This window comes from Ziziphus jujuba, chromosome 8 (genome assembly GCF_031755915.1).
Source record: "Ziziphus jujuba cultivar Dongzao chromosome 8, ASM3175591v1".
NCBI lineage: Eukaryota > Viridiplantae > Streptophyta > Magnoliopsida > Rosales > Rhamnaceae > Ziziphus > Ziziphus jujuba.
The window spans coordinates 20,648,409-20,674,301 of NC_083386.1; the positions used below are offsets into that span (position 1 = coordinate 20,648,409).

The 25,893-nt window shown below is 31.4% G+C and overlaps 1 protein-coding gene across 2 annotated transcripts; it reads left to right on the forward strand.

Annotated features, from left to right (window-relative positions):
* The first annotated feature begins 264 nt into the window (after positions 1-264).
* LOC107413857 (high mobility group B protein 1) lies at positions 265-3,328 on the forward strand. Of its 2 annotated transcripts, none has more exons than XM_060820061.1 (8): positions 265-422; positions 1,050-1,144; positions 1,282-1,410; positions 1,493-1,550; positions 1,708-1,752; positions 2,231-2,311; positions 2,389-2,469; positions 3,070-3,328. In XM_060820061.1, the coding sequence occupies exons 2-8, from the start codon at positions 1,071-1,073 to the stop codon at positions 3,082-3,084; spliced, it is 483 nt and encodes a 160-aa protein (XP_060676044.1). In that variant the 5' UTR covers positions 265-422; positions 1,050-1,070; the 3' UTR covers positions 3,085-3,328. The 2 variants fall into 2 exon arrangements, with proteins under 2 accessions (XP_060676044.1, XP_015877392.1); XM_016021906.4 differs by having other exon boundaries at positions 266-422; positions 3,085-3,328.
* Positions 3,329-25,893: the final 22,565 nt, after the last annotated feature.

Sequence of the window (25,893 nt, forward strand, 5' to 3'; positions counted from 1 at the left end):
ATTACACTGTCACTTATTATTAATGGTGAGAAATAACAAAAGTTAAAAACATATCGGTGTATTTTTAGTTTAAATAATCATTTTCAAATCATAACAAATTGGAGAGGTTTATTAAAAGACAAAATTGAAAACAAAAGAAAATTAGAGCAATGAAGACCAAAATTTTCGCAGGCCTGGGCCAGAAAAGATGAAACAGGGATACGTAATACAGTTAAGAGCCCGAAGTTCATACACTATTTAGTCAACTTCAAATTGTTCCAAAACGATGCCACGCGTCGCTTACGAAGACCCTCCAACGATATCTCTTTGGCATCTTTCTGTTTCTCTCTCTGCTACTGCTTTTTGTCTTGGTTGGCCTGGTTTGTTCTGTTTTTTCTCTGCTTTTGTTCTGTTTGCGTTCCCTTCTCCTCCATACAAGAGAGGTATGTAATCTTCGATTCTTTCTCTGATCATTTTTCTTTTTGGGGTTTTCTTTCTTAGTTCGGTTTACGCTCATAACCACAATTTCTATATACTTCATGTATGATAATCATCTGGGTCATCTTCTATCAAGTTGTTTAGTCCTGTTTTTTCTTTCGTTGATGTCAATTTGTTTGGCTGCTGAGAAAAAAAAGAAACTGAAATTAAGCTTCTTTTGTTTCCTAGAAATTATATAGTTGACTTTAAAAAATTACTGTTGAATGGGTAAGAATCATTTTCCTCAAATTTTCTAAGCAACCAAACGCAGCATTAGTACGAGTGAAAAGTTAAAGCTCTTGTACCACGATGTTTGTAACCCTTATCATTTATCAAAACTTTCACTTGAAAACTAAGTAAAAAGATAAATAAATAGCTTAGAATGTGATCAAAAGCCATGTTTGGTAGATTCTATACCTGATTTTTGTAACTTTGTATTATCTTACTTGATATAGACTTTAATAATCTATAGAATTGGCTTGATATATACAGCTAGACACACCTACTTGTAGCTTAAGATTTAAAATATTGGTAATTTTCTGTTGTGTTAGCTAAATATAATAGTTGGATTCGGTTTGGATTTTTGGGAACAGTGGAAATTTGTGAATTTAGGGATGAAGGCTACTAAGGGCAAAGTGGATACAAGGAAGGGAAAGAAGGAAGAATTAAAGCCTGTTGTTGAGGATAGGTAATTTGTCCTTTCGCTTTTAACAACTTCATTAAATTCAACCTTTTTTTTTTTTTTTTTAAATTTTTTTCTCTCAGTTTTGTGATATTAGCCCTAACTTTGAAGAGGGCATTTTAACTGAATTTCTTGTAATTCAGAACTCTCGGAAAGCGTAAGGCTGCAATTAAGGCCGATAACAGTCGCAAGAAGCTGACTAAGAAAGTGAAATTGGGCAAGAAAGATGCCAACAAACCAAAGAGGCCTCCTAGTGCTTTCTTTGTTTTCCTGTAGGTTTCATATTTGATAGAAGACCTAGCTGAAAATTTTTCTGAACATAGGTAATTTATGTGACACTGTTTAATATTGCAGAGAAGAGTTCCGAACGATATATAAACAAGAGCATCCCAATGTGAAAGCTGTCTCAGCTGTAAGCAGATACATAACTTTTTGTCCTTTTATAGTATTAAGAAGCTATAGACTTTGATCCTTTTTGTAGTTTGAATGTTTATGTTTCTTAGTTTTATTAACCATCTATTTTTCAAGTGCGATATTGATTTTAGTTTCTCTTGATGCCATTTATGAAGGTGGGGAAAGCTGGGGGTGAGAAATGGAAATCCTTGTCTAGCGCGGTAAGTTGTATGATATTAACCAGAAATAACATTTGATTGAAATTGTTGGGATATCTCTAAGGAAAATAAATTGTGATGTGCAATCCTGAGTTGATTAACTTAGGAAAACTATGAATTCTGTTTGTAAAGGTAAACCTTGCATTATGGCTCTCTCTCACACAAGACCTGGCCATACACCACCAAGCAATTGTTCGATGATTTTTCGGTAACTGCCCCATTGATACTTTTATGTTACATGGGGCTTGAAGATTTTTAAAGGAGTTGATGGTGGAATGTGAATTTTGCTTCTCTGGATTGATGTGGCAAAGATGGGAAATTTAGCACATTTATGAATTAATCAAAAAAAGTTAGTGCAAAAGGATATATTAAGTATCTAGTAACTGTGAGTTCAATTCTCTTATGGCTTTATTCCTGGCTAAAAATCTATGTGATTGCATTTTCTTGTCTAATTTTTTTAAGTGGGCTGGGATTTTATTAGGAGAAAGCTCCATATGAAGCGAAAGCTGCCAAAAGGAAATCAGAATATGAAAAGCTTATAGCAGCTTACAACAAGAAACAGGTGAAGTTTTTATAGGTCCTATCATTCATCCGTTTGTGCAAGTTAACTTTCCTAACTCGCTTTTCAATCTTCCTCAGGATAACACTGATGAAGAAGAAGAAGAATCTGAAAAGTCAAAATCCAATGTGAATGAAGATGATGAAGAGGAAACCGGGGAGGTAATCTTCACAAGTCATTGCTTTTAGTACTGCTTTCTACTTTGTAGATTTTGTATTATCTCATGTGTGGTGTTCTTTCATTTGATGTTAGAAAATTTTGTCATCCATATAATTTGGTTTAGCATCACTGATATAAGCAATCCGATTAGATTGTCATTAACCTAACATCTGAAAATGCTGTAATTTAGCCAACTCTAAAACAAGCTAAGTTCTCAAGTTGATCCAGATTTTCCATTCCACCTAAAAATAGCTCCAACTGTATAATTTGTTTTTTGATTCTATTTTGTGCACATAAACAATTTAGTAGCACTTGAAGTTAATAAATCATTCTCAATATCGTACCGTTAAATTTGCTATTTCTTCTGGGTTTTTAGCTTCTGATTTAAGTGTTTTCATAGAAATGATAAAAAAAATTTCCTTGCCGCCATAGGAAATAGAAAGATTGGACCTGTAAATTGCTAAAATTACATCTGACTAGTAATACTTAATGAGCGCTAGTAGCAGTAGTACAGCAAGTCTTCTATTATGGTAGATTAAGGCAAATTTTGTGAATTCACTTATGTCATAGAATTCCCTGATTACTTTTCTAACGCAGATCAGAATTTTCATCTGTAGGATGATGATGGGGGAGATGACGAAGAAGAAGACTGAAACCTGAATGCTTTCGCGGATTTAGTGTGGTATATGTTATACACATTTAGGCCACACATGATACAAATATATATATGTTATATATAATAGTGTTGATTTCTAAGCAAAAATACACATGCAGCAAAGCAGATTCTAAGTAGGGTTGTATTATTACTGATTTACATATGAGCTTTCTATGCGATTTCTAATCCTTGTCAGTTGTATATAACATGTTCAAAGCTAGTGCCTTCGCCTTGAACAATATCTTAAAAATCTTATGTTTGAGAAATTAGAACCAAGAATTGATATTATTTCAGCAATTAGTTGCAGTCAAATGTTTGTACCAATATGGTAAAAAAAATAATAATAATAAAAAATAAATTGTTTGTATAATTTTCAAAGATACATATTTATGATTTGTTATAAATTGCTTTTCGAATTGTGCTATGCACAATTAGTCTTTCCCAACAAAAATTGTTTGAACGTTGAACCTCTTGGGCTTTTGTTTCTTCTTTACTCCCTATTTTATTTTATTTTATTTTATTTTTTTGGGTCTCTTGGTATGGAAGTTTTAAAGCAGAGCTTGGAAAACCGGCCCATCATTTCTTTGTTTGGCAGACAAACTTATTTCATTATTACTTTATAATCTTTAGTTGTTGATGCTTCTTTGCCTTCAAATAATAGTTGAGATATCCAATTATTAGATTCAATAAGGACATGCAGGGCCTAACAATCATGACGAAAAAAACGTGGTACAGAATTAGGAGGAGGGAATTTATGATTAAGAAGTGCTTTATTGCCAAATGAACTACTACTCAATCGGGCCCATTATTATGTCTCCAGCCAAGAAAATCAGGCAAAGATGTTAACACTTGCTCTCCCATGAATTTGAATAACATTTTACGAGTGAGTGAAGTTGATTTAATGGTATTGCCTCTTCTTAAAATTTTAGATCCATCTAGTAAAATATTATTGCAATTTTGACGAATATATATCTATATATGTATAACTTTACGAATATAATATGTGATATTTAGAAATTAAAATAATGATGCTAATGATATTAAATTGTTTTATTAAATAATCTAAAAATATATTATATCTTTTATCATATTATTTAATACACAATTTGGTATTTATTGCATTGGTGAACCCGAAAATACACAGAACCATTAAGTAATGTAAAATACGATACCGACAATTCTTCCATCTACAAGTTTCTAAAAAGTAACTATACAAGCTGCTTCCATACTTTTTTCCTAAGAGCAGGGGAAAAATATTTAAGAGAAATAAATAATTAACAATAATTTTATATATAATAATTATATCCTGGACCTTTCAATTTAACTTGTCAAAATATTTGTCAAGCAATAAGTCTGAATCTCACTCAGATTCTTTGACAAAGTTTAATAAATCCATCATTAAAGGAAAGGAGTGAAATATATATACAGAAATGCATATTTCATCTTATAATAAATATTTTCTAGTTTTTATAATAGGAATCATGATAACACAGCAAGTGTTTAGAACCATTATCACATTTCAATTGAGTTTTTAGTTTAAAATCATTAATTAAGATGCTACTTATATAACTTATCATGTTAATATGCCATTCATTAAAAATTTCAAAAAAAAAAAAACTTAAATAAAGAATAGTTCTTTATAAAAAAATATTCAAAGACATATGTATTAAATCTTTTGCTCATAAATAGTTTGGATCAGGTTTAATTAAAATTAAACAAATTCATCCTTTAAAGGATAAATAGCCAACCAAAGGGAAACCACTTTCCAACCCATTATGAATTATACTTTGTCTACATGCAGAACAATCTATTATATAGATACATTTTTTTGGGTAGACATATATGAATAAACAATGTAATTGGCTGTAATTATTCATCAAAAAGACGGAAAAAAAATGGAAAAAGCCAATACTAATAGGCTGTAATTTACCCCCCCAAAAAAAAATAAAATGAAAAAGGTCGTCGACTATAAAGAATAAGAATACCTTAGAAAAACGGTGATGGTGGGAACTGGGAAAAATGCAGAAAAGGAATAATTAACACGTGTCGATGTCGGAACATGTCACCATAAAGTTACAATTTATGGTCGGTCTGATGGGGCATGCCAAACAGTATAGCTGCCATCATCAGCAATCAAATTTCATAAAAAATAAAATAAAATTTAATAGTAAATAAATAAAATTAAAAAGAGAAAAACGAAAAAGAAAAAAAAAAAAAAAAAAACAGAAGGCTTCCACAATGCTATCCAGAAGCAATTTTTTAATTACTTTTGAAGGCTTTAGGTTTCTGATGCTAATTATGATAATATATTCTATAATTCAATGTGTGTCATAATTATTTCTCTGCATTAACCCCCAACATTAATCATTTCAAATGTCAGTTCCATGAGGAAATATTAACTCAAAATGTCTGTCTTATGTGTGGATCTTTTTGTGCACTTGGCTGTGTCGGAATTCTGTCGCAGTGATTATCGGGTGCACGTGTGGGTTGGTGGACAACAAGTCCATTGTTGCCTGTTGCTTTATGAATGAATTCTTATAGTATTGCTTTTGGTATGTCTTAATAAAATTATAAGGATCATCAAGTTTTTGACACATTTCAATTCTCTGCTTCTATTACATCAATATGATGTTCATAAAAAAATTAATAAATAAATAAATAAACATCAACTTTATGTTGCATTATTTAAATTTAAGTAAAATTTTCAATATTGTTAAACCATGTTTTCTATCCACAAACACACAAAAATGTATATATTCAATTAACAGAAGAAAAAATACACGCTAAGAAATAGAATAGGATTTTGCTGCATATATATATATATATATATATTTTTTAATCCACAATGAATTGTTGTAAATAAAAGTTTAAGATTTAGTTTGAGATTGTTGTAGGTTGAAAAACAATTAGCAAAAGTTCAATTGAAATAACAATTAATTCTTCGGACAATTTTATTAGTGTTTGATAAATTATTATTTCAAAATTACTAAAAGTTATAAAATTAAAATTTTAAAAAACCTAATTAACTATTTTAATTGTATATAATAATCAAAATAGGTATAAATAGTTATTTCTTTATATATATATATATATATATATATACCAGCTCGTATAGCTCATTACGTGGTGAATGACAGCCATAATATTTATATAATTTGCACAATTTAACAGCAAAAAATGATTATCTTTCTCTATATGATGGACGATTTCTTTTACTATAGTATTTTGGTATATATATTATTATATATAAATGAATAAAACAGAATTTTATTATCAGTTAAATAACATAATAATAATTTTAATTTTAAAATTCTGATTATATAATAAGAAGAATCTGAGAAGCTATCTCTAGCCCCTTCTAAGATTTTAATTTTTAGATAGAATACATTATTTAAAATCTATAGGTTTACTAAAAATACTATATTTAATGAAAATTTTTCTTATAATTCAAAAGTAGGTGGTTTAAAAGTAACCCCACATACACATTAAAAATACTTTTGACTAAAACAAATAATTTTAAGGGTTAAATGCAATAGTATCCAGTACTTTGATAAGATTGTACATTGAGGTTTTAAGTTTAAACTTTTAATTTATAATTTATTTCAAATTAGGCCCTAGTTCTTAAATTGACTAATAGTAAATTTAAAAATTGAGAAAATTAACTATTATTTTTCATTTACAAACAAGATAGGAAATTAATAAAAATTATCAAATTTTTAATTTTTAAACTTTATGTTAATTAATATGAAAATTAAAAACATAATATAAAACAAATTATAAATTTAGGATTTAATTTAAAAAATTTTAAACTTTAAAGTTCTATGTGCAACTTTATCACAGTAGGAATTTTTAAATTGCAATTAATCCTAATTTAAACTATAAAAATGTATAGGTACTTTTAACCACCACATGATCAGCAATAACATAATAACGATATTTATTATAACTGAAAACATTTAACCAGAAAATACACTTTTAATACCCCAATTTTGTTTTTGTTTTATTTTTTATTTTTTATTTTTTTCTAGTGATAGTATTCTTTAAGCAATAATATTCTACGTATCAAAATATTTTTTTTAAATTTATTTATCAAATATTGCATATTAATATGATATGATTAATATATTTATATAATTTAAATATACACGTGAATTCTTAAATAAAAAATAAATTAAAAATAAATTATTTAAATATTATTATATTTTTTATTATTATTTGATCAATAAATTTAAAATAGTGAACAATGTTCATCTAGTATTTTTTATTAAATATAATATTTTTTTTCTTTTTTAAATGAGTAAGAATATTTTATCGGTAAAAAAAAAAAAAAAAGTTGAATTTTCCCTTATATCATAAATATACTTTAATAAGGGCAAAATTTACTTTTCCTAAGAAAAAATACTATTCAATATAAAGAGTGAGATTCTGATTGGCATACCTGTTCGAATGCTTATTTTGGTTTTCGAGACTCGACGCAATTTTTTGAGCGCATTTGGTCAATTTTTCTGAAAGAATTTTATGCCTTTGAAAGAGTTTAAAACCAAATATCAGGGAAATATAGCTTGATGAAGCAAAAGTTGTAAAGAAAAAAAAAAAAAAATTAAAACTGGTTGTCCCAAAATGAAGCGTAAGTGTAAGAGACATATGTGTCTTTTCCTTTCTGCCTTTCTCAGTGGTCAAATATAACATCTTTTCAAGCTTAGGAAATTAAACAAGGTGAATCAAAAAATAATTTTTTTTTTAAAAAAAGGGGGTTTTAGACTTTGGGTTGGAGTGAAAGAAATTGGCCGGTTTGAAGATTATCAAATTACTATTGGAAGGATGTGAATGGCATAAAATTTAATTGCAAGCTGACTTACCCAAACGAAAAAAATAAAAAATGACAACATATGTATCCCACTGTACCTACCTCCCACTTCATAAATAGCTAACTTTGTCCCCCATTTCTCAGGCAACTACCAACAAAGCAAAACCTATTTCTTATTCAAAAAGATCATAAAATGAAACAGTGTTCAACTTTTTGGTGTTTTTTCCAACTTTCAATCTCTTCCTCTTTTGTCAATAAAGAGTAAGATTAATCGATAAGAACAAAATGAGAGCTCAACAGATGGATTAGTGGCTTATAAAATGATTAGGTGAAAAGAAAGTCTACAATTGCTGCAGTATGTTGTTGGAGCAAAGCATTAGGCATTAAAGGACAAGAAGGAAGAATTATATTTAGTGGGGTTTATGTCTTAATGAATAATCTAGATTAGAGACAAAGCAACCTGAACCCAAAAAAGATTCAAATTAAGGGAATTTGGGCGGCAGTGTCTATCAAACTTATTCGCAACCACCCACTTCAGAAAGAAAAAGAGAATGAGAGAACAGTCTTTTAATATAATTATCTGCCGACTGAGCTTAGGATATACCAAATAGTTCATCCCCAATAACAATTCCTCCAATGTTTCTGGTACCATAAAATATAATGAGGATTATTAATACATTACTTGTATATAATGATCTTTGTCATCTCATGATAAAACCATTATTTCCCTAGACATATCTAGATTTGAATTTGAATTCCTATATCCTAAAATAAAAATAATATAATATAAAAATTAACAATAAACAATTATATTAATATATTGACTTTTGCAATAAATTGATATATATATATATATATAAGGGAACTTTCAATGTATTAAAATATTTAACAAATTATTTTCCTCTTTGATTAGATACTAGGATAAATAAGCATTTAGAAGTTATAAATAGTTATCTTCATGATTTGAATGCCATTAGGTTACTACATTTAATGAAATAGGTGATATTTGTCAAAACCTTTGTTGACTATTTTGGTATATGGAATCGATCCCATATATATTTTTATATGGGTTAATTGTAATTTGATATCATATAGTTTGAAAACAATGTACTTTTGAGCTTTCAAATTTAAAACATTGCATTTAAAAACCTCTATGTTTCAATTTGTTCCATTATAATCCCATTTAAAATTTTGAAAAGCAGCGGCAAATATGATGTCAGGATCCTTTCAAAGTTATCTATCAGAATTTTAAAATAGCCCCAAGTAGGGAAACCCTTTGAAATTTCTACAAAAAATCCAATAGCATTTTCCCAATAAATTGGACTTTTGTCAAATATTCTCTACATAGAAAAGTAACTTCAAAGGTATATATCTGCTTTATCCTTCCTTTCCTTACGACAATTTTTTTATAAATTTGCAAGACTTCAATAATAACAGTGTAAAATATAAATATAAATATAATTTTATTTGTCAGGACCCCTCTTGGAGTTTGTTATCTGAACCGCATGATAGCCTCGACTCTTCCCAAGTTTTAATTCAATATAGAAAATATATACTTCTATAAATTCATAGCCATCCACATCTTTTCCACCAATCTACAACACTTTATAATATACCAACACACAAATATAAATAAAATAATAATAATAATAATAATGACAACAAATAAAGGTATCTTGGGTCTCAAACCCTATCATACAACCTGTATTTCAAAATCTAGGAATCATACATATACTAGTTTATGTTGTTAACAGATAGTAAATTGTAAGATAACCTCAAATAAAATATATTATATTAAAATATGCATAGAAATAATATTTTAAATTGAATAGCTAAAGCCGTGATCATAATTTCGATAACATTACCATTGTTTAGAACCAATGCAAAGACATATTTTCTTAATATTTACATACATAGATATGGACATGTATAAAGTCACTCTAAGGATTTAAGTAACCTATCTGAAGACTAATACACCTGTCTGAAGGCTATACACCCACCAAAGGCTATATGCCTACTTGTAAGCTAACCTAGGTTTTTGTACCAGTACTATACAAACTTTTCCATTACTTTATAATGTTACACATATATTTTCAATCTATAAAATCATCAGGCCAGACGAATACAACAATTATGCAATTGATAATAATAATAATAATAATATATAAATAAAACTAAAAATGATAAATATATCATGCAAACCACACACTCATAATAGAAATACACCCAATGTACCATGTGATATATCAATACATGGTCCCAAGGTATCAGATGTCTGTAGGCATACTACTACCAGTACGGTGAAGGGTGGTTGTCTAAAATGTTTATCCAACCCGTTGATTTCATAGGTAGTAGAAGTATAATATTAAATCATTCATGAGCCTAATCGAGTCGTTTCCCCTATATAGTATGGTACATCTAACACACACACACACACACACACACACACACACACACACACACCCATATATATATATATATATATATAGAAAGAACACCTAATGCACCATACGATATATCAATGCTGGCAAGTGATATCTGATATTTTAAACACCACTTGATAGAATAGAGCAAAGAAGAGAACCTGCACACGCCCCTTTAGCATTCTAAACGTGCCAATGATAAATAATCTATCATCTTACGGTTAAGGGAAAGGTGGCTAATGTCATCACCATATAAAAATACCTATCTACCTTCACTCACCTTAGTGCCAATAGGATAATTAAATATAACCTATCATCTTGGGCTATGAGGAGGATGCCTAATGTTATTACTGCAACATACATGCCTACCCTCACTCACCATAGCACACAAGGAATGATTATATATAACCTACGCACACATGTATATCGAGAACACAGGTACTATATAGTGCATCTGTGACCAACTAGTCACGTCTAAATATACAATTGCGAAAACTTCGACTCCTCATAATTATATTTTAAAACCATAAATAAATGTTTTAAATAAATAAATAGATGAATAAATAAATAAATAATCTTACAAAGTTATATATATTTATTTAATTATGTACACACATATATTTACATAGATAGACACATTTTAATAATATGATTGTTCTATCGAAACTAAAATTAATGATAAACAATTCCACAATTCAAACATAGGTTAAAGTGAAAATAAATGCACAAAAGCATTTAAAAAGAAACCATATAAACTAATATCTTTTTAATTCTACAACCAACCCAAATAAACAATTTAATATTTAATAATGCCCAAATTACTTTTAGAAGAAAACAAAACCTTTCTCAATCCAATCTCATAAAATATTTACTTTGATAAATGGTAATTTTTCTTATAAGAATATATACAAAAAAGAACATTTACACATTCTATTAACATGAATACCAATTCCACCAATGCACTTTAGTAAGCCAACCACAAAAAACCATAACATATTAAAATGCCACCCTGACAGTATAAATTTCTCAAGTCTATTAATTCACATATAAGTAAATACTTGGATAAATTTAAATAAGCATAACCCTATAATTTAAAGTTCACAAAACCATGGATCGGCAATTAAAAGGAAATAAATCAATAAATGAATATATTTTAATTAAACATAAGCATTTAATTCTTTTGGAATTTTATAAAATACCCAATTAATAATAATGTATTAAATAACACCTTTAAATCCAAATTTAATAATATATATATATATATATATATATATATATATATATATATATATATTTAATTCCAAAATAAAACTTAGAAAAATATATTCCTCACAGTAATGATACTTATCCATCTTTGCTTTACTATAGAGTCCACAACAAGTTCTGTTGGATACCTAATATACACCAGGAATATTATTTAGATATTATATATGTTCTCCAAGGATGTCAGAATGCACTAAGTTTTTAAAAATTCACTTTCACTACTTCAAATTCCGAAAGTTAGACTCTGAGGGAGTCCAGTTATACAGTGATCCTGAATGGACTACTGTCCAAAAATTTGATATTTCTCTATTCATACTCAATTTTATAAAATAGAGTACTTTAAATACTCAACCAAAATTGGCAAACTATATACCAAATGAAAGCTTGTAAGACACGGATTAAGGATACTTATCTCAAATGAACTAAACTTCTTGCTGGTGGCCGAGATCTCGTCAGGAAAGCTTGGTCATCTTAGAGTTCTTGGATCTCACAAACTAATATGAATTGAGCTAAACAGACTTCGAATTTGGGTTCATGAGGGTTAAAATTGGTGGAAAATGATGGTGAATCAACAAAGAACTAGCTTAGAGTTGGGAAAACTGGCAAGCCACAACCGTTGCTGGCAAAAGTCTACGACAATGGCACATCGATTGTCCACTAATCATGAAAATTTAGGGGAGAGTTGGTTTTTGAGTAAGCAAGATGTTGGTGGTGGCAGAGAAGCAAGACGATGGCCAGAGAGAGAGAAATCGATTGCCAAATCCAACAGCCACCACGATCGAAAATTGCTCTGATCCCACGCTTCGTCAATTGGCTTGCAGTGAAATTTGGTCATCAGGTGCTCCACTAATTGGGTAGGCTGGTGGGATGGTGCATGTAGCAACCAGCAGTCGAAATGGAGTGATCTAGCTAAAGAAAGGGGTTGGCCTTTCTCTCTCTCTCTCTCCTTCCCCCTTCAATTGGTTCGAGTGGACCAATAAAAACATGTCATTGTGACACTGTTTACCCATGTGGATCATCTAGGTGCTAACACGTGATATGTGTTAGCTAGTAATTTTAATTCTTCTTTTTATATGTTTTCAAAAGTATTCAGTAAAATCATCCAAGAAAAATAATTATAACTCTACATATCCATAAATTTTCAATCGTAGATCCAAATTAAGCATACCAAAGTCTATGAACTCATATCGATGAGTACTATACAATGGTATACAAGTCAAAACTAAAATCATTATAAATAAAAAGTCAACCTCAGTCTCGCTCGATTAGTTTGGATTGTACCTTATTATAATCATAACTTTATAATCTTAGTTTCGATTTTAGAGTACTACTACATTACGAAATCGAGTTAATGCGTTCTGTACCATAATGTCTTGATTAAAGTAAAATTACTCTCACAGCAAAAAGTTAACTATGGGACCCATTTAATCAATTTAGTTAACTTTAGTCAAACTTGGTCAAAAACTTTAAATTCGAAGCATTTTCTTAGATCGAAGTGTCATATGTAAGGCCAAATTTAGATGGTAGTAGTTACTAAACAATAAATTTATGAAACTAAATGGTTTAAATTTAAACAATTAAAATTAAAGGGCTTAAATTGTAACATATTTGACCAAATTGCATTTTATTATTGATAAAGTGGACAGAGATGTTAACCAATATTAGTATTTTATTATTGATAAAGTGGGACAAAGATGTTAACCAATATTAACCAAAAAAATCAAATTTTATTAGAAAGTAATAAATTCAAATTCGAAAATCTAAATTGGAACAATTTAAATTTAAAGGCCTAAAGTGCAGTTCTTCTTAAACTTGCAATCAAGCATATATATATATATATATAATCAAGCTCATATTAGGATCTCAAATCAAGTCATTAATATTGAGACTAACACCAAGACTTTCTTTTCTAGCTATTTGATCATATCAAGAGCTAATATTTAAAACCATATTTATTAATTATCGGGTTACGCTAGAGTTTATTTTTCTTAAATTGGATTTTAGTATATTACTAAACCATATTTGACTATTTTTTGAATTATAAATCCTAATCTCAAATGTGATAAAAAAACTAATAAAGGAAGACATGATGTTAAAACTATCTAGTCATCTTGATGTAAGCTATATATTATATGTAATTTTGCTATAAAGTTCATGCACATCCATATTATTGAGGACATGCATGTTAGGAAACATGTAATCCCCGAAAACACACACACACACACACACATGCGCGCACGCGCGATGGTTTTCATATGATTGGATAATATATCATTCATATTACATATCTTTGAAACATTTATCTACAATAACATTACACCCATTCTAAAGCAAGATTTTATGTGTGTAGATATATATACTTTAGTGTTTTAAAAGGTGCTCCGAGGTTTACCTCAAGGTGAGGCATATAAAAATGTCTCAAGTTTTAAAACTTGGAACATTACACTATGAGACACACACTTGAAAAAATAAGGCATAAGCCATGAGCATAAAAAAATTACACACTTGAAAAAAAAAAAAAAAAAAAGGGCATATGCTATGAGCATAAAAAAATTGCTTCTTTGCTTCTTGAATATTGAGGCATACAAATATGTAAGATTTTTTTTTTTTTTTTGAAATATATTAATCACGAGAAACAAATACATCTTTGTTCAAACATCTTTGGAGCCATAATGGACCCACCTCAAGCCAAGCAGAAACTTGAACAAGATCAAGAGAGAAGCTTGTTAAAAGATCATCAATTCCTAACGAAATGGATGTAGCGGTGGCTTGTCGGAACCCCAGAGTCTTTACTTGATCCAGGATGTGTGATGTATATGCCATTCCGAAGTGGTCTATTAATCTACTAATAAGCCGTTTAATGGCAGTTCCATCTATCACTTTATTGTGAAAGGCCAAATTAGCCCGTTCTGCCATAAATACCTCCATATTAAGTTGAGAGCTACAATATTTGTGATTCTTGGAGAACGGCAGCATAAAAAATGGCCTAGACACTGAAGCTTAGGTTTTAGATTCCTTGTTTAAATATTTAGATTTATAGATTATTATGTATAAATTAGAAAATGTATATTGTAATTATATTTTATTTATAATATATTATTTTTATATTTAAGTATATTTTAATTGGTTTAAATTATTTATATTTTTTATTTGTTAATTTTATATCAATTTAAATATATATTTATTTTTTTATATTATAATTTAATTTTTGAAAAGTATATGCCCCATCCCCCTAAGGTTTATAATTAATCTCCTAACAGTCAAAACGTCTCGTCTTACATTTTCACTTTTAAAACTCACAGACTGATATATATTATATGTATATGACACATATATCCACAATAACATTACATCCATTCTATAACAAGATTATATAATATATAAATATTTATATATATATATATATATCAATATTTTAAGAGGTATTCATGAGGCTCCCTCCTGCTAAGGCATATAAAAAAAATGTCAGGTTTAAAACTTGGAGCATTACATCTGTAAGGCACACATTTTAAAAGATAAAGCATACGCCATGAGCATAAAAAATTGCTCTTTTGGGCCTTGAATAGTGAGGCATATACCTCACAAATATTAAAAATCTTTTTTTTATTTTTTTGATTAAAAAAAAACCTATCTGTTTTTTTTTTTTTTTAAATATTAATTAGAAGAAACAAATGCACCTTTGTTCGACATCTTTGGATCCATAATGGACCCACGTCAAGCTAAACAGACAATCGAACAAGATCAAGAGAGAGCCAAACTAAATGATGAGCTACGATATTTGAATATTTGTTAACTCTTGGAGAATTAGGGATGTCAACGGGGCGGGGCGGGGCCTGTTTTTAAAATCCCGTCCCCATCCCCGTATGGGATTTTTCATCCCATCCCCGTAATTTTCTCTATTTTTTTAGAAGCGGGGCGGGGACGGGGATTCCCCAATCGGTGGCGGTGCGGGGACGGTTTCCCCATTTGTTTTTTTTCATATAATTGATATAATTTCTTTTGATAAATTTATATTAAAAAAATTTCTTCTATAAGCAAAATATAAATAAAATGACCAAAAATATAATAAAAATACAATAAAAGATATCAAAGTTCAAATTTATAATTTTAATAACATACATTCTCAAAAAATACAATATAATATAATCCAAATACATAAACATAAAATTTATAAAAATACACATGCACACATAATAAAGTTTTACTTCTCATTTCCTTAAGTCTCCATGAAAGAATGTTCCGTAAGAGTTGATTGCTACAAAAATAGACAAAAATATTAAATAATATCAAAAAATTTTAAACAATTTAATATAAACATTTTTTGTAATAAATAAATTCAATTTACCTCCTCATCAATTTCTATGTCACTCATAGTAGAAGAACAAGCTCCAACATACGGTGAAGAAGATGAAGCTAACAAAAATGAGATTAATTAGTTAACAATAAATACAAAAATTATTTAACACAAAAAAATATAAAATTTAATTTTTCATACCATTAATTTCAGCCCATAACCAATCTTGTGCACACATCAAAGCTTCTAAAGTTTTAGGATGAAGTCTACTTCGATGTGGACTCACAAATCTTCCACTGGTACTGAATGCAAACTCAGATGCAACAGTTGATACTGGAATGGCTAAAATATCTCTTGCAATATTATGCAAAGTAGGATACTTCATTGCATTTACTTTCCACCATGCCAATATGTCAAAGTCATTAGATCTAGGCAAAACCGGCTCCTCCAAGTAACGATCAAGTTCAGATTTTACATTATCAAGATTAGTAGTGCTAGAAACAAACAAATCAAATTTTGCCAAACGATCTTTTTTTCCAGATGGAGTCATATTGGATTGAGAAGATAAAACATTTGGAACATTTGCACTCAAATTGCGTTTTGATTGATACTCCTTCACTAAATCATAGCAAATTTGACGTATAATGGCTATCTTATGCACACCTTCATCCCCATAAATCAAAGGAAAATAATATTCTATCACTTTCATTTTATACCTTGGATCTAAAAGAGTTGCTACAGCCATTATTCCATGTGTTTCACTCCAATATTTTTCAAATTTAGATATCATACCCGTGGCCATCAATCTAATTTCCTCACAAGAAGATGATAGCCAATCACAAATTGACATCCTAATCTCACAAATGTGTGGGAAAAAAAGATTAGCTGTAGGATACTTTGTTCCTGAAAATATTTCAGTCACTTCATAAAACAACTCTAGCCTTTCACAAACCTCTTTGGCTAAATCCCAATCTTGATCACTAGGCAAACATTTATATAGTGACTCTCGTTGTTTCAAACGAGGAAAAACAGTCCTATATTTCAAATCAGTAGCAAGCATCAAATATGTAGAATTCCACCTAGTTTTACAATCAAGAACCAACTTCTTATCACAAGAAATTTTCAATTGACGAACACATTCTAAGAATTTTTCCTCTCTTTTTGGTGTTGATGTCCAAAAATAAACACTTTCACGAATTTTTTCAATACTTCCACAAATTATTTCCAAACCATCTTTCACAATCAAATTCAATATATGTGCACCACACCGCATATGAAAAAATTGACCTTTTAACAAAATGAAGAATTAGGAAGCTTATCCAAAAGAAGATTGACCAAAGCATCATTTGTGCTACAATTGTCTAAGGTCAAAGTAGAAAGCTTACCATCTATATTCCAATCCAATATGCAATCCATAAAAACATTGCAAAGAACCTCAGAAGTATGTGGACAAGGCACATATACAAACCTACAAAAAATAATAATAATAAATAGTTATAATAAACTAAATACATAAAACAATCCAATAAGTATGAAATTTAATATATAAACTTATAAAGTACCTTATAATTCGACTTTGAAATATCCAACCATCATCAATGAAATGTGCCGTAATAGCCATGAATCCTCTATTTTGGTTAGATGTCCACATATCCGTAGTAATTGCAACTCTACCATAATTCTTCTCTAACAACTCCATTGTTTTGGATTTTTCGTAATCATATAATTTAAAAATATCATTTCTAATTGTATTACGAGAAATCGCTTTAAACAATGGTTGAATCGTATTTATAAACCTCCTAAACCCATAATGTTCAACTATTGAAAGAGGGTATTCATGCAAAACAATCATGTTTGCAAGCTCTTTTCTGGCATTCTCTTGGTCAAACGTATATGTACCAACTTTAACTTTCCCACCGACATCTTTAGTAGGATTCAAAATTGCTTGCCTAATATCCTTTTGTGTTCGAAGAGGACACCTTTTAAAATGATCATGCAAATGTCTTGTTCCATTTCTGCTCCCTCCTCCTAGTTTCTTACTACAATAGTTACATATGACCTTATCCACCCCATCTATCTTTACCTTTTTAAAATGATTCCACACAACCGAAATCAATTTTCTTTTTCCAATTACTTGATTACTATCCTCGTCACATACCTCTATTGAAGTTTGGTTTATATCTTCTTGACTAGGTATTTCTTGAGGAGTACTAATTGGAGTCGAATTGTCGCTAAAAGGTGTTGATGATGATTGATCCTTGTCATGTGGAGTGCTTCCAATTGTCGAACCACTAGCTTCAGCCATAATTTACCTTAAAAAAAATAAAAAAAGTAAAAAAAAAAACAAAAATTGAAAGACAAGACAATTAGATTAATGTGTTGATACCATTAAAATATAAATATATATATATATATATATATATATGTATATAAATAAATAGAAACAGAAGATGGTGAGAGTTAATCCATGTTTTCAGCAATTAATATCTACACATAGGGGAATGCCTTTAAAATAAGACCTTCAAAGGATGGAAGCAAAAACAAAAATATGTTTTAGTTTAATCTAAAGAAAAACTTTCAGAAACTTTCCATAATTTAAGTTAATTTGAAACTATGATTGAATAGCCTATTTAAGGAATTTTGTCCAAGTTTTCAATCCTTAAGATAATTGCTATATACAATGCAATAATGCAGAGGTTTTGTTCATAAGAGGCATGCAATAAAAGGCGTACGTGGGAGAGATGAAGACAAAAAGAAAGTCAATTTTTTTACATAAAAAATAAAGCTAAAGTTAAAATAGGAAAAAGTCAAATAAAATGCATTTTTGAAATTGAATGATGGGTATTATTCTTCCAAAATTTTGTCAGTTGGGAGGACTTCGGTTCTCGTCATCTTGTTCTGGTCAAATGCAAACACAAAAGATAAATGTTGTATGGCTAAAAAAAAATTAAGAAAAAACTATACAGAAATAGCCTAATAATAATATATTGTCATTTTTCGGCTGAGAAAATAACTTATATATATATATATATATATATATATATATATATATATATATATATATATATATATATATATATATATGTATATTGTTTTTGGCAAATGAGAAGTGAAGAAGCTGATGACCCACCAATAGAAACAGACACCGTATTAAATTGCCATGCATTATGAGAAAAATTTATATGGGATAAAATGTGGCACCGCAATAAATCACCACGTATAACTAGGGAAGTATCAGATTTTCATCTTATCCAGTGGGGAGCAGTATTTACAGAACAAAGCTTTTTTATGAACTGGTTGAAGAGAATGGGTGCTTATGTACCGCATACTCTTAAAAGCTGCGTGAAAGTAACAAGCCACTTAAGCAAGTCTGAGGGAAAAATTTTGCATCAATCCAAACAAAGGCTTTAGCAATGCAATTTCACCTTCTAAAATCACATCCATAACCAGCAAAAAGAAAATGGAAAAACCCATTGCAATTCATATCAGTTTCGACCTTTCCTCAATATTTCTCAGCAATCAAACAACACGTAAGGAAGCAAAAAGAAAAAAATGGCAAACCTTCGGTGGTGTCCGTGGCTGTAAAGAAGAATCGGCTAAGAGAGCTGAGGGAGACCGGAGATGGTGGTGGCGGCACTGCTGGAGCTGACTGCTAAGGGAGATCGGAGATGGACTGTCGGCAGCACTACAACTACTGGAGCTAGACTAACTAAGCAGAGAGATGAGAGAGCTGAGGGAGATGGTGGTGGATGCTTGAGCTGAGTTTGTGTGAGACAGTGAGAGGAATGTGTTTGTGTGTGTTTAGGGTCGGCTCGGGCTAGGAGAAAGGAAGGAATAATCGAATGAGTTTAATTTTAATTTTCAAAATATTAAAAAAAAAAGATAATATATACGGGTCGGGTTCGGGCCGGGGTCTTTAATACCCGGTCCCGGCCCATCCCCGCTTCGGGTCTAAGAGAGTAAGCCCAAGCCCGCCCCGTCACCCCATTTTTGCGGGGAAAAACCGCCCCGTTAGGGGCGGTGCACCGCAGTTTCGGGGATGGACGGGGCAAATTGACATCCCTATGGAGAATAGCTAAACGATGAGCTGCAATATTTGTTACTTTTGGGGAATGGCTGTCAGGACCCGTCCAGAATTCCTTCCCCGGAACCCTAGACAGCCCTGATCCCAGGGAAACCCTACCGAACCCTCCAACGGAAAATCCGGCAGAGCCTCCCCTAAGGGATTTACTTACCACAAATTACCTGCACTGAAAACACACTTCTAAAAAACATCCCCTTATTCCTCCCACAAACTACAAACTGATTCCACAAATTTCAGCACTTCAGAATAAAACAACAGCAGCAACCCAGTGCATTAAAAACAACTACACGTCCAATACAATATACAGAGCATTATACAACAAATGTGGAATTTATAAAATGACGGATAAAGAAACAATACAGGATAGAGAGGAAAAAAGGAAGAAAAACTGCTTGAACCTTCGGCAACGAACTGAGACGTTGGGCTCGCCCCAGACAATCAACGTCTCCAACCTGAACCTAGGGGAACGGAATTTAAGAGTGTGAGATGCTAATCATCTCAGTGAGTGACCCTATCTACTATACAATATAATATCACAGTAATACAGTAGATAGATAATAATTAATTGAAAAATAATAATTTCTCTCAAAACCCTTACAAATCTCTCAGTTGGAAAAGTTCCCCTTTTAAAATATTTTCACAAAACCCTTGTACGTACTTCCCAAAAACCAAGGAACCAAACAAATTAATAAACAACAAATAAACAAATAAATACCCCAAATATAAATAAACTGCAATAAATTATAATAAATCATTTTTTTTAACACCTTTGGGGTTTTAAACTTTAATTGCAATTTACACCGACGCACCACACCATATACCGGTGATGCCCTCCGATACCCAGCGTCCTGAGCACCGACTGGCGGGGGGTTAAAGAGAGAAACCTGCAACGGTCACTTCGGCGTCCCGACAGTACCGCTGCTACAAACCATCACCCGGCCAAGGAGGGGGGCGGCTGTGCGCAACAATAACCTTGCCTGCCCACGGTCCAATGGCAACTCACGGGTGAAGTAAAAACCGCACGCTAAACCACATAATAACCGCGTGCTAAACCACGTGTCCATACACCATACACCAGAACACCAATACTGTATGAGTGCGTCTAAAAATAAACATAAGTAACCAACCGTACCGTTTTTTCCAAAAACCACCGTGGGAAGTATACCAAATTTTCACAAAACACCATCCCACATATTTTTATTCAACAACCCGGTACGAAACAGCGATAATCAACAAATCACAATTTTTCTCGAAATACGAGATGCAACCATAAAAATACCGCGGGCATAATTTATAAAATTTAACCAAATATTGTCGTAAAATATTTAACCCAATTATGCCCGAGAAATCACATTTGAAACCACGTAAAATTAATACCGAAACATACCTTGCTCATGCATAATAAATAAATTAAACCAAAATAAAACCATAATTAAATCACACCACATGAGTATAATTTAAATACCAATTTAAATACCAAATAAACATAATTAATTGCCCAAAATAATTTTTGAAGGTGGGTCACTCACCTGGAGAGCGCAAATCAACTAAGATCCTCCTCGGGATCCACTCCACTACTCGCGCATGCACCTAAACAACCACAGTGCACAAACCAAAAATATTAATATTTTATTCGAGTAATTCCCAAATGGATACCCGGGGAGCGAACACCAAGCGACATCTAAGGGTTACGAGTTATATACCGAATCGAAGCTCGCGTGATAAGGATCACGGATTCGGTCTTACTTTCCGGTGATCGAACCCGACGGGGTCGGAATCTCGCGGGAAAGCTTTTCGAGTTTCGGCTCCGCAATTCTCCCAAACCGTCGCGAATTGGCGGAAACGGAAGCCGGATTCGGATTCAGGAGATCGAACACTGCAGACTGGAGCTGGCCGGAATTTCGGGTACTCGTCGGAACAGTAATTTCCGACGAGCCGCCACGGTCACCGGCAACCGTTGCCGGCGGCGGCGCGTGCGGTGGCCGTTGGCTGTGAAATTTTGCAGACTTGTAGATCTTGAGGAGAGCAACCCAACGGGACCGACGGTGAGCAAAACGGAGGTCGGACGGCGGAGAAATCACCGTTTGAAGATTTCCGGCCCCTCGCCGGAAAACGCACCGATCCCGGTGCGTCGGTGGTCCGATGGCCGTGATTTTTGGTGGGTAGGCCGGACTTGAGGAGAGGATCAAGGGTGTACGGCGCGTGTACTGTAGATCGGCCGGAAATGGGTCGATTTGCGGTGGCCGGTGGTGGAGGGGTAAAACTCGCCGCCGAACTTCGGAGGTCCGATCCGGGCGCGTCCGGCGGCCGTTCGCCGTGAAACTTGGAGGTTTTGCCGGAAATGAGGAGAGCAAGCTTGCTGCGTGTTTTTGGTCTCTCGGCTCGGGGAAGAAGAAAGGAAAGGGAAAGGAAAAAAGAAAAGAAAAAGAAAAAAGAAAGAATGGTGTTTTCCCACGTGGGGAAAGAAAAGAAAAAGAAAAAGAAAAAGAAAAGAAAAAGGAAAAGAAAAAGAAAAAGGAAAAGAAAAAGAAAAAGGAAAAAGGAAAAATAATAATAATTAAATAAAAAAATATTATTATTTAAAATAATAATAAAAATAATTTGATTTTTCACATGGTTGACATGTGGCATTTCACCATGGTGACACATGGCCACCTTCATTAAGTCACACGTGGCACATCGTTATGCGTGTAAAAATAATATTAAAATAATATAGTATTTGAAAAACTTTACAGGTCCATAACTTTCAAACCACATGTCCAAATTGGACGTGCCGCTAGTCTACAGACTCGTATCGACGAGCACTTCACAACCATGCATGAGTCAAAGCTCAACCTTGCATGAATAAAAAGTCAACTCCAGCACCCCTTGGACAGTTTGGACCTCAACTTGTTTTGCTCATAACTTTTAAACCGTAGCTCCGTTTTCAACGTGCTACCAGTCTACGAACTCGTGCCAACGTGTACTCCGTAACGGTACCTCAGTCAGCCTAGAATTCCAACCGGGTCAAAAAGTCAACTTTTGACCCCTTCGGTCAACGGTCAACAATCAACCTCGGTCAACGTGCAAAAATTCCGACATGATTCGGGACGGGGTGTTACAATGGCTGCATAAAAAATGGCCTAAATGGTGAAGCTGAGATTTTAGCACTACTAGAATCGCATTGATAAATGATGCAATAAATGCGTCGTACAAAATAAACAATGACGTATCGCATGGAATCGTTTAACGTCCTGTCGCTAAATTCATAAAACAACAAGCGACGCAATATAAGAGTCGTCTATCTTTTAGTTTTTAGCGACGCATATTGACTTTTAGCGATGCATTCCATCAATCCACTTATAGCGACTGTTATTTAGCAACGCTTCACAACAATGTCGCTAAAAATATATTAGCGACTGTTTCATATAGAGTCACTAAATATATTAGTCGCTAATGAGTCGTCTATTTAGCGACGCATTAATAGAGTCGCCTATTTAGCGACGCATTAATAGAGACGTCTATTTAGTGACGCATCGATACTTTTGGCGACGCATTATTTATTAATGCGTCGCCCCTTCTTTTTTTTTTAATTTTTTTAAATTTTGTGAAAAGTGATTAAAATAGTAAAAATATAAAAATATTTAAAATACAAAAAAAATGAAAATTATCTTCATCCAAAATAATTAGAATACAAAAATTTAAAATAAATATTTTGTTATAACAAATTAATTATCAAATAAATTAAATATCATCTCATTGACATATTTTTACATAATTTGTAAGCTACTATATTTTTCATAACAAATTCAATATTAATTAAACTTCCATGAATGCATACTCATTGAGATGGAAGTTGATGTCCTCTTGTTGACAATATTATACCCTCATATTGAATATGGAAAAATTAAAAAAGTTATTAACACTTATGCATAATAAATAAAATATTAATCATTATTAAATTTGTAATTTAGTAAATGAAATTTAAAGAATATTACCATTATTCTTAAAATTTGACGAGATGCATTTCTTCCCTCACAGTCATTACAAACATAGTCACTTTCACATTCATCCTCATTATCATTTTCATCGATACTTGGCAACTATATAACAAATGGATTGTGAGCTATCGTAGTATCTCCAAAAACATATTCTTTAACAAAAGTACGATATTGTGGTGAAGTTAAAACAATAGACCATCTTAAATCAAGTTGATCTTCAACATAAAATACTTGTTGAACTTAGCAAAACAATGTCAAGCAATATCACAAACAAAATTTCTACAAAAGTAAGATTAATAACACCCAACGAACCTAACCTGCAGTTAAAATGAAAAAAAAATAAAATAAAAAACAACCCACCTCATGTCTCCACCAACCACAAAGAAAAAAGAAACTCACCTAAACAATGGAGACAAAGAAAGAAGAAACCCAGAAAATCACAAAGGCGACACAGAGAAATCCAGCTTCCCGGCCAACGACAACGTAGGCAAATGAAAAATGAAACCCGAAATATCTCACTCTTCAAGTCTCTCTTAGATTGCTTCCAAATCTAATATCTATTAGGTAGTGTACTTGATGTAGTTTTAAAAAAGAAAAAGGGATTCAAAGGAGGGCGTAAAAATTTTAAAACGTGCCAAAATTTTTCAAAAAATAGCAAAAACGCGCATTTTCTACCAATTGTATTTTTTTTTTCTTTGATTAATTTTTTATTTTTCATCTACAAATAAAAACTGAAAATATTTCTTAAAAATGCGAAGCAAAATATCGAAGATTGCTGTTTATTTTTCTGTTTTTCAAGTACCCCTTTATTCTTTATAAAATTTGCATGTCTTTCAAAATTTTTATTTTTTTTAATTGAGAGAACATCCGACGCATTCTCTTCAAGAAGGGTCGCCTATTCTTGAATTTTGGGATCAAGTGACGCATTATGGTCGAAAAGCGTCGCCTGTTTCATTTTTTATATTTTCTTTATAATTTTTAAATAATTTTTTAATTGTTCATCTACAAATATATTCATGTAGCAATCCAATGAACATAAATTCCATTGATCTAAAAATAGAAAATAATTTTGTCAATGCTTTTCTGAGTTATTCACATATATAGGTATAGATGAGACACAAAATATCTCAAGACCAAATTTGAGATAAGGTACCGAATATAGAATTCTAATTCAACAAGCATTTATTGACCAATTTATTTACATAAGTATGTTAAATGAGCTTAACTTTCATGTGTTTGTGGTTAATGATAGTTTACTTGTTTTTAAAAATTGAAAGTCTATTAAATTGTTTTTTTTTAAATAAAAAATAATTGAAGAAACAGGTGATGCAATTCCATTAAAACGTGTCGCCTATTCCATGTTTTTTTTTAATCTTTAATTAGTTTTGTTGATTACTCATCTACAAATTTTATAAAAAAAAAGCATATTTGCAAAATTAAAAAATTACTAAAAACAACTTTCAAATTGGAAAAAAGTTAAAAATTGGTTGGGTGAAATGGCGATGCAGTTGTTGACAAATGCGTCGCCTTTTTGTCTATTTAGCGACTCTTTCTTAAAAGGCTGCATCGCCTAAAACTATATTAGCTAGTTCTTGTTGTATTACTACATCCAAGTGATTTGGCTTGATGGTGTGGTGATTTCTTAAGAGTGTAGGAGGTCCTGGGTTCAATTCTTGTTATGATCCTATTTTGATTTTATTTTTTTTTATGGGTTACTAAATGTTTAAACAAAAAAATTGAAAAAAGTAAACTAAAAGGCGACGCATTTGTTGAAGAATGCGTCGCCTGTTCATCTATTTGGCGACACATTCATTAAATAATGCGTCACCTAACACTATATTAGCTAGTTTTTGTTATATTAGTACATACAAGTCATTTAGCCTAGTGGTGTGATGATTTTTTAAGAGCATAGGAGGTCCT

Coding starts and splice junctions, on each gene's coding strand:
- LOC107413857 (XM_016021906.4), top strand. CDS start 1,071: ATGAAGGCTACTAAGGGCAAAGTGGATACAAGGAAGGGAAAGAAGGAA. Junction 2,312..2,388: donor CAGCTTACAACAAGAAACAG/GTGAAGTTTTTA, acceptor AATCTTCCTCAG/GATAACACTGATGAAGAAGA. Junction 2,470..3,084: donor ATGAAGAGGAAACCGGGGAG/GTAATCTTCACA, acceptor TTTCATCTGTAG/GATGATGATGGGGGAGATGA.